Here is an 18,380-nt window from a genome sequence, read left to right as displayed (position 1 = left end):
TTAAAAATTTTATATTATGCAAGTATCTTATGATTTAAGTGAATTTAGTCAATTGAAAAGTGGAGCTACTTTAAAGTTACTTGGAAAATTTAATATACCACGTTTCTTCACCGAATATCAGTTCTCTTAATTGAAACTCAAAGGTATTGATAAATTTTAAATATGAGGCCACGCCTATTTTAGCCAAAGTTAAACATAAAAGGAAAAAGTGTCTATTAGTATAAATATATAGAAAAAAGGGTTTTTGGCTTTTTAAACCAAAACCTTTTCCCAAATTCCGGTTTTTCCCATGAACTATGATATTTGTTTTTTTCCCGGCGGGTCAACGACGAAACCCGAGTTGTCTACATATCAATTTTAATCCTATTTGTCACTAAATTGATTAATTGGATCCTATTTGGCACAATAATACATACAGTCACAATTATTACATAACAAATGACAACTTTTGAATAAACAAAACAAAACTTTAACATTTTGAATTGTGCTATTCGGGTCGGAAATGTGCTATTCGGGTCGGGTTGGAAAATCCTAACGAAATGAAAGTTCGTGGTTTAAAAAGCCAAAACCCCTAGAATATTCTTACTTGATTTATAAGAAATTTGCGAAAATGCAATTTCTTGTGCAAGAAATTACAATTTTGGTAAATTCTTTTCAATTGTGTAATAACGTATTTAAATTATTATAATATTTTCAATTTAGCAAAATTTGTTTGCATCTTTTGAATGCAGTCAGATTCGTGTTTTACTATACTAACTTAAAAAGGATATTATTAATGGAACTTATGATTCTTAATTTTCTTAATTCTTAATATAATTAGTTGATGTACGATATATTAAATAATCTAAAATGAGAAAAGTTGATTCATCCAATTATTTTTGCATTAAAAAAAATAATTTATTTTTGAAACATTATAAAGTTAATTTTCTAAGCATAATTTTATAGAGTCGAAGGCTAACTAGTACTTGTCAATCAAAATATAAAAAGATACATGTGATAAAAGTTAAGAAAATTAATACAAAAATACAAAAGATAACGCAAATAAATGATTCATCATAATAACTACTACTATTATTTAATCATACGATTCAAATTTGAATAAGACATTTAACAAAAGAAAATAATAAAATTAACCGGCTAAAGTATAACATAAAAAAGAGAAAATAACTCATAATTAAATTATCAACTGATTAGATAAAAATTTATTTGAAAAAATAATAATATGAAGTTATCAAATTATTTTATTATTAAATAATAATTTAGTATGCATTATAGTAACTAATTTATAATCCGAATTCATGATTTTTAAATAAATAAAATAGTAATAAAATTAACATGAAAAAAATGATATGTAAACATATAAAAAGTTTCGAGCATGATTGTAGCTTATCTCCAATCAAATCAATAAATATGCATTTAAATAAAGATATTTAATTTGATTTAATATTCCTTTATTAGATTTGTATCCATTTAATATGATATTGGGTAAAGTAGTCATTATAAAATATATATCTATGTCAAAATGCCATAAGGGTATTATGGCTTTGAGACATTATGTCTCTAAATCACTACTCAAATACAATCAGAATTTATGATTCCACTTCCTTAATTATTCATAAGTCCCACTTTTTTATATTAGATATTTCTTGTTACAAATTATTTATTATATATTCTAATTAAATTATACAATTAATTAAAATTACATAATTAAATATGTAATTAATTAATAATTATATAATTAAAATCCTAAAATCAAAAATTACATAATTCAAATCCTAGAGACACCAACAAATTATATAATTATACTAGATCCAGGGGTGCCCATTGTAGCCAGAAACGTGGAGACATCCGACATGTTAGCAATTGGCATATCATCCGTAAAAAAAATGCAAAAATTTAGAGAGAAAATTGAGTATAAGAATATTTTTTTGGTGTGAAAAAATTATGAGTAGAATGAAGTATTTATAGATGAGAATTGAATAAATTAGAGAAGAAAAAATAAAAAACAAAAAAGTGGATGGAAATCTATTGGGTAATGAGAGTATTTGAATAGTGTTTGAATATAAAATTATTTGTCATGATTTTTTTTCGAAACACAAATAATGGAAAATGCTCAAAAATGAAGCCCACTCACAAATAACAGAATTTTTTTTTCTTCAAAGCTAAAAGTTACTTCTAAATACTACTAGTAACAAACAAACTAGAATAGAAGCTCATTCATGAAAAAATATCTAACCCAAACACTATATCTTATTCAACAATTTATAACGAACACTTACTGTTAGTTTGCATTATTACTATATAATTAAATAATGGTTGTTTGGTTAATAAACTAGCTCTACTATTTGATGGCTACACCTAAAAAAGGTTAAATCGTGTAACAAAAGTGAAGGCAAGGCCAATAATTCAATCGCTATTTTGGTAGGCATCGGCCATTGAGTATATCTATGGAATGAATAGCATAGTACTAATAATTTACGAACCATACAAAATTTATAAATCCCACTTCGAAGTGAACGTAAGTTGTCATAGATTCATATAAGTTTACTTCAATGTCTACTTTGGACTTCATTCGCACTACTACAAAACGTGATTTTAAATTAATTTAAACAAAATTAAAAGACTAAGAAGTTTTAGTAAAGCATGAGGCAAAATGCCAGCATAGACATATTCCTTTTTATTATTGCACAAATGTTACAACTGTTACAAATACTGGATCTTGGGCTTCTTCACCTTCAACACAAATGAAGCATACAACAATTACCTTGTTGGAAACTGAGCAATACAGCCTTGTTGTTAGACCTCAATCAACAATCTTTACCATCAACACAGTAACTTGTATCTAAATTCTCCGGCTGCCCGAGAATCCCTGATTCTCCGTACGGTCTGATGAACGTCCTCCTCCACCACACCTCAAAGGCTCGTTGAAGATTCGGGCAGCTATCCCCACCCTTGAGAAAGCTTCCCAACCAACAGAGCAAGATGCTCTGCTGATCCTCCAACGGGAGTGTTAGGATCGTCCTGCCTACTCCTTCCTCCACTACTTTCCTGTCGAATGACCTGCACCCGTGCTGCAACCAGCTGTAGTCATTGATCAACGGCTGCAGCCATGTTTTCAGCAGCAGATGGCGAGTCTCCTTGGATGGAAGGAGTTCCCCTCTCCCTATCCCAACAAAGAGCCTTGCACTGATCATGCTAACGTGGTGGCGACACACCGTTGGAAGTCTAGTGTGAAGCGAGGCCAGTTCTTGCTGATTCGCCCACGTTATGGCAAACTCATCTGCTGCTTGCCTGTCAGCTAAGATATCGAGCAGCCACAACATATTGTCTGCCTCCAGAGAGATCGACCTCACCACTGGCTCCCGCTTATCCACACCCCAGTCAAGAAAATCAGGTTCTGCAGCTTGTTTGAATACAGCCAGTAAGGAATCTAAGGAGCTTCTGCACGAGCTGTAAAGAGTATCGTTGCACAAGTCAGACGGCCCTGCGGAGGAGCTCGCGAGACTATTGTTTTCCTTAAGGAGCTTCAGCACAACGGACTTCATTTCTCGCCTACCCTTGTCTTCTCTGCTTTTAAGCACCAGCTCCAATATGTGAGAGAGGGTGTCATTAGGTGGTGTTGAGATTTCGGGAGACACTCGCTTTAGTACTGGCTTTGCAACGATGCCCTCACCTTCAAGACGCGAAACTAAAGAAACCACTTTGTCTTCCTCCTCTTGTCCCACCCAAGGGACAGCTTCCAAGTACTCCAAACAAAAACGGATGCACGTGGTGTAACCAAGCTGTTCGCTGACCTATAAACCAGTAAATCAGTTAACAACAGAATCATAACATTATTTTAAAGACGCTCACAGTATTAGAGCAACAAGATAGTGAACAAGATAGTAGCTTTTGTAAAGCCCACTACGATTGATTTTGATGTAAGATACGTTGTAAACAGTAAGATGCTCGAAAAGCAATGCTTTCTTTCAGAAAAGAGTTGGTCAAGTTGTTTGCATAAGTCACCTTCAACTTACTGAACGATATCTACAGCGAAACCAATATTGGACGAAGCAAAACGATATCTTTAGGGAAGTTCTATTCCATAAGAGTATGTATGAGCCACAACCCTAAACTATGATCCCTATCGGCCTGCGGCCCATCAAGCAAAAACGCTATTTGTTTTTCGCATATGGAACAACAAGCCTAGTAATGTTAAGAAATTATTCAGCTTAGACCGGCAAACCAAGAATGTTATGGCAAAATCTTGCACAAAACAAGCAAAATTACTCAGGTGCACTATCCTAATTCAAACATATTCAATTCTAAAGCAAGTTACTATATTCATTAGGGAAAATGAATTAAACCTCACAGAATTTGAGAACTCCAGTCTTATATCAACAAAAAAACACGAGGCATAGTTCTGTTAGCTACCTTGAGAATGCGTAGAACACGTGAAACACTCTGCTTGATTAAGCGTTGTTTGAGGTCTCTGCAGTACATGAGCCCAATAGTTTCCACATATATCTCAGCATCGTCACAGTTATCAATCTCAAGACATGGGAAAACAAGCTGCTGTCCTGATATTCTACTGGCAAAGAAACGGCTATGTTCCACTAGTACGCTCCTGTGAACACTCAACTTCACAGCTACTCCCTGCCTCCCAAGCAAAATCACCTTGAGATCACTCGTTCCGGGCTCACCAAACTCGATTGTCACTTTCCTTGGCGCATTCTCAGGCCTAGAGCGAGGCGCCTTCTCGCTTGCCAGTGAAGCATTTGCAGCAAGTGCATCTGAAGCATGGGTTGTTTGCACATCACAAACAACATTGGCTCTAGGCGCCATACAACTTGCCTTCTTCTCATTGACAGAGGTTTGCTTCTTCTGAGATGAAGCTGTTTGGTTGGGAGGAGATGGTTTGGGCTTGTTTAATGGATTTTGAGTCCTTACTGTCTTTTGAAACACAGTGGGTGAAGGGCAACACCAAAATCCCTCTGGAGTTACAGCAATTGGAACACTCTTGATTTTGGTTTGGCCCTGCTCTAGCCTAGGAAACTTAATTTCAGCCATACTCAACAAGATTTAACCACAATTTTTTCCAGTAAAGTCAATACTATTAAACATCAAATTAATGAATGAAATGCTTCACCACCAACCTAACAGATCTCCTCAATATCGAATTTACAGTTAAAGAAAAAACCCTACATCAAAAATCCCAACTTGATTGACCTCCATTTCCAATCAAAATGGCCAAGAAATAAGCAAAAGGGCCCATAGAATTTTAACCAACTCAATTGTAATAACTGCAAAATCTATAATATCTACCCCCTTTGTGAAGAACGAAGCAAAACACAACTAACCACAATATTCTTAAACTGCATTTACTAATAATGTCAACACAGCCCACGCAAAATTAAAACAAAAAATCTGAGAAGGGGAAATCAACAAGAACCCTTCAATTTATGGCTCCACTACACAACAATGGAAGCATAAAGATTGAATTTTTCAGGCACCAATCTTCAAGAAGTTCCCTGAAACCATACGAAAACAACAAAAACATTGAAACTCACCAGAGTCTCTTTTACTCTCTCTCTCTCTCTCTCTCTCTCTAATATATGAGCTTTGACAGATGATTGAAGGGAGCTTCGATGTCAAGCATCAAGGGAACCGCTTTAAGAAAAGCGAGTTAAACAGAGTGGAATGATGATGAGGGCCAAACTAATCTTTCTTTAAGATTAAAAAATTCTGGGTATTGTTAAAGAAGCCACATGACATGACTGAATAAGAGGGATATTTCTCTAACTGTTGCTACTATGGATGCTTTGTTGATTGGAAATTTGGATTACTCTTTTTTGTGGGTCTGCATATATCTCATCATGTCTCCTGCGTTGCAATACTCTAGTGTTTTCGTTACAGACTGCCACAAGTTTATTTTCTAATGTTTATTTTCGATTCGTGTAATTTTGTACACTTGTTAGTATAAAAAATGAAATTTTGTGGTTGAGATATGGACTTAAGAGATAATTTTATTTACATTTGTACTCTGTTAATGTTGGGTTAGTAAAATATTACTCCATATATCTAATTGAATATTGCAATTTGTGTTTTGCAATAGGGCCGGAGATGGCCTTGCCTTCGAAATTTCTTTAGAAAATAAAGGTGAATGAGATCCATGGTGAGGCTCTCAAACAAATTTTTTAACTGTTTTGAATTGTTTCCTCTAGTCATATTCTTAATTTGAAATTTTCGTATCGAGCGCTAGCCGCCATTGTGGATGCTCTTAGGTATTTAGTTTGAAATTTGTGATTAATTTTCAATAGTTAAATATATAAAAGTACTAAAAGCAAGGCCTTCATCAAGTACCTATTTAGGATCATTAAAAGGTGAACATTTTGTTGCAATGTCAACAGTCGTTGGAACTGCGACATCAAACAGCCACTGCCTTGACCGAATCTACAACATCATAGTTAATCTTATTTCAATGTTTTGGGGATACACTTTTACCCCCTTGTTCTATTCTAGATCCACGCTAGTGTAACATAGATTGTTTGTCTTGGATTGGTGAATTGAATAGGAAAATACTCATCTCATTTGGCTTGATTGAACAAGCAAATATATATTTGAACTTCAACAACTCCACGCATGAACAATTCTGTACATAGGTTCGTGTTTCACATTAATTTTCCATTAAATAATATTGTTGAAAATAAAAAAGAAAAAGGAGAATGAATAGATTAGATGGTGGAAGAAGATACAAGGAAGGTTATGTCAGGCAGCGTCGTATGTCAGACGAAATGGGTGTGCTATGAATGTCCACTTCAGCCTGCTCTCAAAATTAACTATGGCTTTACACTGGCTGCAGAACTTCTTTTCTTGAATTCTGTTGCCAGATCTTTCATGCTCTATGTAGAATATCATCCTAATGAGGTTTCGCCAGAGCCCGGCTGGACACGCCGTGCAACAGCTTCACGAATCCGAGGAAACTGAGCTTCCCATCGGTGTGTCTGATCCAGTCGTGAAGAACAGCATGAACAGGGACCGAAGGGCTAAGCCCGAGTTCCTGAAACGACAATTCATCGAGTTTTCTTTCAGTTTCCATCCAACCTCCATACGAAAATAAGGAGGGCTAGAAGATTGTATGTAGGAGTATGTGTTACCGAAGCTAGTTCCTCGATCATGATAGTCCTGTTGCCATCTTTGTCGAAGAGCTCGTAAGCACAACGTGCGTGTTGCTCCCATCTGTCCAGAGCTTCCAGCTGATACACACTCAAAGTAGCAGCACAGAATTCTTCGAAATCCATTCTTCTATATTGAAGTGCATTTAGCTGTTGCATATACAAAAAAGGTAAAGTGTGTGTGTTACAGCAAGTTATAGTTGATTGACAATTCAGGACACAGTCTTATCCCAAGCCTCACCGAAGCAAGAAAATCGAAGATGTGGGATTCGTTCATGGCATCAGTTGCATTTTTCTTCAAGGCCTGCGGATATTACAGATAGTAAGACCGAGTTTTGATTCTAAAAGACAATAGCAAGAACGAGACATGATTACCAACCATTTTGATATTATCTAAACATATGGTGCCGTTTTTGTTTGGCTCGAGCAGTGCAAACTGCTCCCTCAGGTAGAAGAGTTCGTCAGCTGTCAGTGTTTTCGATAAAGCCTGCAGAGATCGATGAACGGAAATTATGGAACAACAACAAGAAAGTTAACACAGAAATCGAAGGAATATACACTTCACCCACCCGTAGTGCAGCTTTTCTTAGGGGAGATGATCGCATATACGATTTCATGAGCTTAAATATCAATATATCCAATGGCGCTTTTATGTTACTGGTATTTCTGAGCCACGGATGACCTGAAATAGATAACTTGTATTTGTAAGTAAATAAGTTTCTTTTGTCATTCACAGCGGTAGTTAAGTGTTACTAGCATTGGACACTCACACATGGCTTGAGCTGCACTCATCCGTTTCCTGGGATCCTTATTAAGCAAACGCTTGACAAAATCTTTGGCCTCAGAGGACAAAATTGGCCAAGGTTGTTCCTCATAAGTTGGTTCAGCTTTAACAACGGCTCGAAAGATGCCAGATTCAGTTCGAGCCCAAAATGGCCGGCTCCCACATAACAATATATATCCTATAACGCCAATGCTCCAAACATCGGCCTCAGTACTGTATGCCCTATGTAAAACTTCAGGCGCTACGTAATATGCACTGCCAACGATATCGTTAAGCCTTTCATCTACAAAGAATGAATCAATGTCAATTTATCAATCGTCATTTCCATTATATTTTATGAGAGAAACAAATGGGACAAACCTGGTTTTACAAAATCTGATAATCCAAAATCAATGGCCTTCAATGTTGAGTCTTCTTCTTTGGTTGTAAACAAGAAATTCTGAACAAGAGGCAAGCAACAGTTAGATTATACTGCTTAAATAGCATTAACAAATCTAACATGCTAAAACACAACACTAAGATCCAACTATTTTCTGACACGTTATAACAACACGAGACAAGGTGACTTAGGTTTCTAATAAACTGTTTGTAACTCAAGCCACGAAATAGAAGACTAGAAGCTCCTACCTCAGGTTTAAGATCCCGATGTACCACACCCTGGAGATGGCAGAACGAAACAACATTCAGTATTTGTATCATCACCAATTTCGCGTCTTCTTCTGTATACTTGCCACCCCTGAAAGATTACGAAACATATCCAAGTTAAAGGATATCGCCCTCTCAAAACAAAACGAAGTAAAATCATACAAATTGATACCTCGAAAGTATTTTATCCAAAAGTTCGCCTCCTTCACATAACCTGAAGAATGAAGTCAAAATCAAAGGGTTAGAAACTCAAGATCATGCTAATATCTATACTTTATAAGCGAAAATGGAGTCGGATCGAGTCAATTCAAAAGAGAATCAGAGGCAAGCAAGAACTTACTCCATGACTACATAAACATTGTCATGATCTTCATAAGCATCATAAAACTGGATGAGATTGTTGTGACCTGTCAATGCTCTTAATATCTTCACTTCCTTCCTCACATCTTCAATGGCTATAGCAGTAGTCATCTAGCAACACACATCACACAAAAACGCATTAGAAACACTATCAAAAAAACGGCAAGCAAGATCTGGAGTTCTGGACATATATCTTTCATCTCCATAAAACTAACAACAAAATTAGCCAATTCCAGACCTCATATTCTTAGAGATACTAAATTCAAAAACATTTTACAAAATCAACCTCCTTTCTGAATAGAACAGATCTCCACAAAACAAAATCCCACCACGATTAAAGAAACATGAGATCACCAAAATTGGAGAGAGAGAGGGGAGTTCCTCACCTTGGCTTTAGGTATGAACTTAACAGCAACCTCCTGGCCCTTGAGCTCCCCCTTCTTGAACTTGGCCTTACAAGTAAACCCAAAATGCCCTCGCCCAACTTCTTCCCCAACCTCATATTTGCTGTAGAAATTCTTCGAAAAGCCGAAGCTTTTATCCAAACCCGCCCCTTCCACCTCCTTCCCCTCCGGTATCGCCGCCTCATTCGGCTTCACCGAGCCGTGCCGCCGCGCCAACACGGCCTTGATGTGCTTCGCCGGAGACGGCGGCGGAAACGGCCTCTTGAAAAACCTCCTCGGCGTGCCGCTCCCCGGCGCCGGAGATCTCGCTGGAGACTTCTTGGAGAAGAGGTAATGAGCCGGGCTCGGGCTGTAGAAGGGGAAAAAGGGAGACTTTTTTCCTGCTTCGCCTTTTTCCTCGCTCTTCTTCTTCTCGAAGCTTCCAGAAGTCCTCCCATTCTCGCGGCTGTTCTTCGCCGGAACTTGGTGCTCACCGTTATTCTGATTCGGGGCGTAATTATCACCAATTTCACCTGATGAATGGCAATTGAGCTCTTGAGAGGGTTTGGGTCTAGAAGTGCAGACTCCCATTTCCGTTTATACACCCAAAATCTCAACTTTTTTTAATTTCTCTCTCTCTTTTATTAGCTGAAAACCTTGTTTGAAAGTTCAAAGATTTGAACACATTTTCATAAAGGGGTTGCAGCTTTGAATCTGTAGGAAAGAAGAAAGTGAAGCAAGTGAGAGAGAGGGATCTGCGGAGAAGGTGATAAAAAGTAAACGACGATGGGTGCTTTGGAGTATAAAGGAAAAATCGAATATCAAAACTGAAAATTTGAAAAAAAGAAATCGAATTCTGGAAATATAATTAACGATAATGAATGTAGGGCACAGTGGTCCAGGGTGTACAGTTGAGATCCACGTGGCATGATGTGTTGGGTTTTTTATTTAACAAGTGAGAAATAGAATTTGTTTTCTTTTTTTTTTACTTGGAAACAAGTGGATTTTAAATGATATTTTGGGATGGGTGACGAAGGAATTTCTTGATTAATTTGTATGATTTGTTTCTTTTGGATTATCAAGATATTTCTTTTTGTTTTTTACTGCGTATTTTCTCCCGCAATAGTTTGAAACCCCAAAAGGGATTAACTGAATACTCCTATTAGATGTATATAATGTTGGAAAGAAATCAAAATAATTCTACAATTCAAGAAAAAAATCACATCAGATCAGCAGTAGCCATAATTACAAAATATGATTTCCAAATTAGAATTTATCTTGCATGGAGTATAAGTTTTTCTTTGTCTATAAAGAGACGTGTAATTCACAGTGAATAATAAGCAAAATTACCTATTTCTACATATAATTATGTATAATTGAGACCTGTTTTTTAAACATTTGGATAAACTTCAAATTCGATAACATGACAAATGTGAAGGTAGTATTAACTTTTATTAATTTTATTTAAAAATATTTCATTTTGTCTTTTGTGTTTAGTTTAGTTTGTGTTTTGTATTTAAAAAAAAAACAATTGCGTGACCAGGAAATCAAAGAAAATTTTATTTAGTTTGACTTGCATTATGAATTCATATTCCAATCATAACAAGGGTCCTCAAATTTGAAATTATACGTATATAAAATCAGTTGGTATGTATGTATTAAATAAGATTATAATATGTCTATATTTAAAATTAAGTATAATATAACAATTAACAAAAAATATTACTACTATAACAATGAACAAATGCTAGAGAAACTTATTCTATCGTCCAAAAAAAAAGTTTTATTTTACTATGTCCGCAAAATTAGTCCATTTATAATGAGTCACTATTATTGCTTCAATTACTTTAATTATTTTTCATTAATTTTGTATTAGAATACGTGTCTTCTATTAACAAGATTATTTGTATAGACTTAGAGTACTCAATATTATAACAAAACTGTATTATAATATTTCTTTTGGTGGCGTTCCATTATAAGTTAAACATTTTTTTACATGGCAAAAAGCAACATTTCGTTTCTTCTATTTTATTTCCTCCGTTCATAAGAAATAGAGCACAATTATCATTTTTGGCCGTCCACAAAAAATAGAACACATTTATGAAAAGTTTTCAACAAATAATAACCCTACACATCATTCCACTAACACTACTTCTCATTTACTTTTTCTCCTTCTTTCTTACTTTTTTCAATTCTCTCTTACTATTTTATATGTAATACTATTTCACTTTCCATAAAATAATTAAATGGATGTCTTCAAATTTAGATAAGGGTTTTTGGCTTTTTAAATCAAAACCTTTCCCCGAATTCCGGTTTTTTCCATGAACTATGAGATTTGTTTTTAAAACCACGAACTTTCATTTCGTTAGGATTTTCCCAACCCGACCCGAATAGCACATTTCCGACTCGAATAGCATAATTCAAAATGTTAAAGTTGTGTTTTGTTTATTCAAAAGTTGTCATTTGTTATGTAATAATTGTGACTGTATGTATTATTATGCCAAATAGGATCCAAGTAATCAATTTAGTGACAAATAAGATTAAAATTGACATGTAGACAACCCGGGTTTCGTCGTTGACCCGCCCGGAAAAAATCCCAACGAAATGAAAGTTCGTGGTTTTAAAAACAAATCTCATAGTTCATGGGAAAAACCGGAATTCGGGGAAAGGTTTTGGTTTAAAAAGCCAAAAACCCTTTAGATAATATAAAGTTGCCAAATTTATGTCCAAGTGATATGGCATGTGTTTCGTTGTCAAAAAGGTATTGGTGAGGCACACCAAATCATTATGCATCATGATTTGGAAGGACCATAGAATTTTTACTCCTCCGCCAGTCACCATAACACAAAATCCAACCAATAAACATCTTATTTCAAATACATAAAAATCGAAATAAAATACAAACAACAAAGTTACAATAACAAAAAGGAAAAACTCAATCAAATAATTTGGTAAATTAGAACCAGATTCTCTAATATTATGAAAATATGAAGAATATGTATTAATTAGTTGTATAGTACTCCGTAATTTGGTTGATCTTGCTGTTGAAATATTTTTTTAAATGTTTCTTTCTCATCTTGGAAATATGCATGATCTTTCGGATCATGCATAATTATTTTAATTTCATAGATAATTTTTTATTTTCATCTCTCGTTTATTTTAATCCATTACTTACCTTTTGATTTTTAAAAATGCAATCATTTGTATGACCAATATATAAATTTATGAATCCTAAAATTAAGCAATTTTATGTCTGTATTCTGATATGTTCGTAATGTGATATTATTAAATATGTTCTAATTTAAGTTTAAATGTAAGTGTAGTATATTTGATGTATTTTAATTCTCAAGTTATGTAGTTTTGTATCCAATAAACAATACATTTAATATATAAATACATTAATAACCAATTCTTATTATGTTATTTTATTTTATGTTCGGCACCGCGCTGTGAAGTTAATGTGTAATCAATATCAAATATAAAGTAGGGGTATGATTGATTTTTTTTTTAAATAAATAAATATATAATTTTTATTAATTTGAGTTTGATATAAATAATTGTAACAATTAATTTTTAATGTGGTATTTGCTGAAAATTGACTTTTTTGTTAATTTTTTATTTGGAGGGTGCACCTCTTACTTAATCTCTTCTAGATTGTTTCTTATGCGGTTTTTTTTCTACTGGATTTTGTTTCCTTCCACTCATCCTTTCTAGTAGGGATGTCAACTGGGTCAACCCATTCGAACTGTCAGGCTATTTGGATGTGGGCTATTCTGGTTATGAATTTTTTTTGTTATAATTTTTCAATCCTAACCCTAATTCACTGGGTTTCGGCTAACCCATCGGGCTATTCGGGCTAAAAAGCTTTCGAAAACAATCTCTTGAGGTCAAAATATACCTCTGTAAAATGATTTTGAATATTAGATATTTTATTTTTTTAGTTATAGAATCATATAAAATTTTCAGATTTTCATAACTTTTCTGAAATACTCCTCCACGTTAGAGTTGCGTCTTTCATCTTGATTACCAACAACTTAAACAAATATAAATCAAAATAAAAGAAATCAATTTAAATTAAAGTTTCTGTTTGTGTCATTATTTTGGCATTGATCATAATCAATTCTTTACGAAACTTAGAAATCATATCTTAGATGAATCACTATTAAAACGATAAATATATTGAGATTTTGATGGAATAATTCGCAATTTTGTTTTGATTGGCTTTGGTGGTGGTAAACTGGTTGTGGCAGATAATGGGACGACGTAAGAATGTGTCAATGTAGACCTTGAAAGTTGGTAGCGTGGAACATAGTGAAAAGGTGTGAAATGGAAATTGAAAATGACAGGCAAATTGTGGCATATGAATTCCAAAAGTACAAGAAAAACCCAAAAATTAATATTTTTTTCAATTAAAAACTACAATCCGTTGGGCTGACCGCAACCCGTTCGAGCCAACTCGTTTAACTCGTCAACCCTAATGGGCTAACCCGTTTAGCACGTTTTGTATTCGGCTTGCGAAATTACAGTCCTAACTCGCTAATTTTATCAGACTATTCAGATCGACTCACATATTATGGGTTGGATTGACATAGATCACTACACTCTAGAGTGGTTTGAGTTGTTTCTTTTTAAAAATAAAAACATACTTACTATACTCTAAAACAAGTACCCCTAACATATGAATATTAGGTTATAATTAATGTAATTTGCTCCTTTTAAACATTTTGTAATTTCTACATATATTAAATATTTTAACACCAGTATCATCTTTCTATGCGCGCATAAACCACATCGTTTTAGAAATAGACTTTTAAACAAAATATAGTACTCGTAGATGTTAAATTTATGACTAATCAAAACCTAGTGGTATATATATATATATATATATATAGGGATGTGATTATATCATAACCCATAAATATGGTGATAACATAATAACCCCATTTTATGGATGAAAAATATCATTTTATGGAACAGAATATCATTTTATGGAATAAAAGTATCATTTTATGCATGCTGAAAAAATATCATTTTATCGTGTATAAATATCATTTTTAGTAAAAATGATACTTTTGACCCATAAAATGATAGGGTTATTAGGTTATCACATAAATATGAGTTATGATATGATCGCACCCCTATATATATATATATATATATATATATATATATATATACTCCCTCCGTTTCATAGGAATAGAGACATTTTATTTTGCGCACTCGTTTTTAAAAAATAATTATAAATAGTTAAAATGGAGAAAAAGTAAAGTAAGAGAAAGAATATTATAGATAAGACTCTTCTTTACATTATTCTTTCTCTTACTTTACTTTTTCTCCACTTTAACTACTTATAATTATTTTTTCAAAACGAATGCGCAAAATGAAATGTCTTCATTACTATGGAACGAAGGGAGTATATTATACTGAAGTCTTACAAATGATGTACTGTATCGAATTATTGAATGTGATTAAAATTATATTTATTCGACAATTATCCAATTTATCCCTAATTCAACTCACATTTAGAAGACACAAATAAATTTTGTGAAAATCTAATTATTTTGTCTCTTATGTCCGCAGCAAGTACATGTACAAGCCCATTTTCTTGTCTTATTTCATTTTCGAAGACTTGTAAGTTGTATCATTAATTATATTTTTGTTTCGCTATGGCATCAAAGGTACAGATATTTTATATGCATGAGTAGTTGATGCATGAATTAAAATAATCCTACATTGATTTGTACGCAACAATCACATTGGGGTGGCAAATCAAATCTTGTCGATCCAACCACAGAATATCAATAATCTTTCTATCAATTATAAAATATTATTCAAATATAATATGTATAGATGTGCAATATGTTCAAACTATAGTCAAAATTGGACGAAATAAAGCAGAAATAGGACATACAGCGTGACGGTGTTTCAGCCGACGATTTACATCAGCTGCGTAATTTAAATTCCATGTCCATATTGATAGTACGTCAGTAAAATTGGATGTGTTCCAAATAAAAAAATAAAAAGGGATAACTCCGAAACGAATTTGGTAAAATTAGAGACGTTGCCCTATCGCATTTAATATTTTATAGTATTAATTTCACTTACAATTACGTGGCTTACTAATTGGTGGTGTAATATTTAAATGTTAAATTTATTATGGTTGTCAGTTATTATACAGCTTATGATGATTTGAAAATAGTGACTGAACAGCTAGGGAAGTTGGAATTTTTCAAATGAGAGTATCACATTAAAGAACGTCACATAAATTTGAAAGCAAAAATAATTTTTTTATAAATAAGTCGGTATCGTCCATTGTTTTTAAAACAAGTATAGAATATACTTATTATATTTTAAAACATGAAGTTAATTTATATTACTCCCACTCAGAAACAGTACAATTACTTAATCATAAACTATAACATCATTATAACGTTAAATTAATATCATCGTAAATTCGTAATATTTTATTTACTTCACTATTTTACATTTTAAAAAAGATACATATTTATTATATTTCCCCATGCAAATTACGATAATTAGGTCAAATGCGATCTAGCTAGATCAGAATGACATTAATTTTGAGTCTTTGACTAGCTATTATAATTACTAATTAGTAATTAAATTTGGTTGTCATGTATTATTAACCCAATTTGATATTAAAATAGTAGTAAAATTGATATTTGATCTTAATTGATGATCATGTTTAAATTCAACTTTTCTCTATAAATATATATTTGAGATCTGTGGTAAAATTATTATAAGTTAATGCGCTTATAGTCCATACTAATAAATAACGTGAATTCATGATATAATTTGTACATTGCATATATGCATATAATTTACAAGAACTGCACAAATTTTAGTTAATTCTTACTTCTAACAGTTCTAAAATTCCTCGAATAAAAATGTTTTTATTTAACCACATTTCTAAATAGAGAGCCAGAATTTCAGCCGAGAGGCCGCAAATGATCTATTTTCTAAATTTAGAAGAAAAATAAGACACCCTAACTCACTCTAAAAAACAATTTGGAAGAAAATGCTAGGATTTTAAGATGCAATATTTTGAGTATAATGAAAAATTATTTGAATAGATTGTACACTTATTCAGAATAAAAACTTAAGTTTCGTTTGGTATCATAAAGAATGAGAACGTGGATTTGAAATTGAAGTCTTAAATTTTAAATATACTAGTATCACGCCTGTGCTATACACAGATTAATCTATTTTTAAAATATTAATTTTAAATTTTCAAATTAATTATGAATTTTAAATTTTCAAATTAATTATGAACAATATGAGTAACAATTTTAGTTATATGAGAATAAAAAATTTGTACAAATCAACATTGAAGAATAATAAATTTGAAACAAATCACATAATATAATGTGTAAACATTAAATCTTGGACTAGGAAGATAAAGATCTATCACAATAAAGAATTAAACACAATGGATAATTACTCATCATTTATAAAACTTCTTTATACACCATATTAACTTTAAAATTAAAATCAATCTCATCAATTCGTCACTCTTCAACAGAATTCGTAGGTAAAATAAGTCGTTTGCCTCACCTAAAACTACAATAAAATAAAGAACAAAATCAATTTGCAATGCACAAAATCAATAATCAATATGTATTAAAGCGATCATCCGTAGAGCAAAGCATAAGATGTATGAGTCCCATGAAAATACACAATCGAACAATTCACATCCCATGCATTCGATGAAAGGACAAAAAATAATTTTATTCTTGTCAATTTTATTCCATTTTGTGGAGGCTTCCCTAGCCATTCAAATCAAGAAGATAAAGCTATAGTGATTACAAATTAACATTAATCAAAGTGACAAATAGAGAATAAAAGTATTTAATTAACATTAATCAAAGTGACAAATAGAGAATAAAAGTATTTATTTATCTTAGAATGGGAGAGGGAGGTGAATATGTCTACTGAGTGAGAATATATATAGCATAAATGATTCCAGTAATGTAACCAAAAAGCGTCAATAAGAAGCAAATCCAAAACTCAACCCGTTAATTTCATCAAAATCAAATAGTATAAATATAGTAGTAATTGTATACTATCAAATTAAAGAATAGAAAATTAATTAGAAAGAGAAATAGAAGTACCCCACAGCTAAACTTGAGGAAAACACCTAATGGAGGAAGAAGAATGGCCACGATAATGTCGATAAAAGTTGTTGTTCCCATTTTTCTTCTCTCTCTCTCTCTCTCTCTCTTTTTTTTTTATTTCCAAGAAGAAGAAGATAGAAATGTAGAAATTTTAGAAGATAAGTGAGAATGGGGAGGAAGTTACTAATGGGTTTAAAGATTCCTCATGCGACCTTTTTTTAAACCGCAACATCCGTATAAGAGCCTCCCACTTAATTACATATAACTATATAAAACCTCCACTCCCTCCACTTAATCACACATTTAATAGTCTTTAAATTATATATATTTAATTTAATATAATTTTTTAAATTAAATGGCAATTTTGTAAATTTCTCCAAAACTGTCCTTTTATATATTGTATAGATTACTATAAAAATATTTAGATATGGAATTAAATTATAATTTCCAGTCTTCCAAAGTAAATAGAAATACTAGGAGTACTATTTAGAATTCCTTATACCTCTGAAATACATATTGCACACACACAAACACAACAATGTAGTAGAACACTTAAACTCATACAAACAACTCAAAATCTATTGAAAATTAATCTAGAAATACATAATGCACATAAATAAATAACTAAAAATTAAATTTAGAATTAGAATACAATTTTATTACAATAACGTGATTCGATGGAACAAAAAATTTTAAATTGAATTAAAATAGTATAACATCTAATTCAATTCCATAAAATTCCAATCCCAAACACAACCATTTGCACACTATAAGTAAATGTACCTTATAATTCTCACAAGTTATATTTTTTTCTACTTTAAACATAAAAACTAACAAAATTAGATTCGGAGGGGGCTTATTGTATGTGGGGTGTATAGAACTCGGAATAGCTAGGCACAATATACATGAACACTTACGAGGA

The 18,380-nt window shown here is 32.6% G+C and overlaps 3 protein-coding genes across 4 annotated transcripts; all 3 read right to left on the bottom strand.

Moving 5' to 3' along the window:
• Positions 1-2,631: 2,631 nt before the first annotated feature.
• LOC125188963 (BTB/POZ domain-containing protein At3g50780-like) lies at positions 2,632-5,806 on the bottom strand. 2 transcript variants are annotated; one of them, XM_048086095.1, is made up of 3 exons: positions 5,550-5,803; positions 4,414-5,026; positions 2,632-3,794 (listed from the first exon to the last, which is right to left on the bottom strand). In XM_048086095.1, the coding sequence occupies exons 2-3, from the start codon at positions 4,822-4,824 to the stop codon at positions 2,808-2,810; spliced, it is 1,398 nt and encodes a 465-aa protein (XP_047942052.1). In that variant the 5' UTR covers positions 4,825-5,026; positions 5,550-5,803; the 3' UTR covers positions 2,632-2,807. The 2 variants fall into 2 exon arrangements, with proteins under 2 accessions (XP_047942052.1, XP_047942051.1); XM_048086094.1 differs by having other exon boundaries at positions 4,414-5,806.
• Positions 5,807-6,569: 763 nt separating this feature from the next.
• On the bottom strand, positions 6,570-10,135 carry LOC125188826 (CDPK-related protein kinase-like). The gene is made up of 11 exons (XM_048085886.1): positions 9,330-10,135; positions 8,924-9,054; positions 8,756-8,797; positions 8,566-8,674; positions 8,299-8,377; positions 7,925-8,221; positions 7,724-7,836; positions 7,534-7,641; positions 7,396-7,458; positions 7,137-7,304; positions 6,570-7,039 (listed from the first exon to the last, which is right to left on the bottom strand). Exons 1-11 carry the CDS (start codon positions 9,915-9,917, stop codon positions 6,899-6,901), a joined length of 1,839 nt encoding a protein of 612 aa, XP_047941843.1. The 5' UTR covers positions 9,918-10,135; the 3' UTR covers positions 6,570-6,898.
• A 7,137-nt stretch (positions 10,136-17,272) lies between these two features.
• LOC125186266 (hydrophobic protein RCI2A-like) lies at positions 17,273-17,536 on the bottom strand. Its single transcript, XM_048082621.1, has 2 exons — positions 17,458-17,536; positions 17,273-17,358 (listed from the first exon to the last, which is right to left on the bottom strand). Exons 1-2 carry the CDS (start codon positions 17,534-17,536, stop codon positions 17,273-17,275), a joined length of 165 nt encoding a protein of 54 aa, XP_047938578.1.
• Positions 17,537-18,380: the final 844 nt, after the last annotated feature.

The sequence above is a fragment of the Salvia hispanica genome, chromosome 5 (genome assembly GCF_023119035.1).
Source record: "Salvia hispanica cultivar TCC Black 2014 chromosome 5, UniMelb_Shisp_WGS_1.0, whole genome shotgun sequence".
Taxonomy (NCBI): domain Eukaryota; kingdom Viridiplantae; phylum Streptophyta; class Magnoliopsida; order Lamiales; family Lamiaceae; genus Salvia; species Salvia hispanica.
Note: the sequence above shows the minus strand (reverse complement) of the source record. Positions and strands in the feature narration are given on the sequence as shown.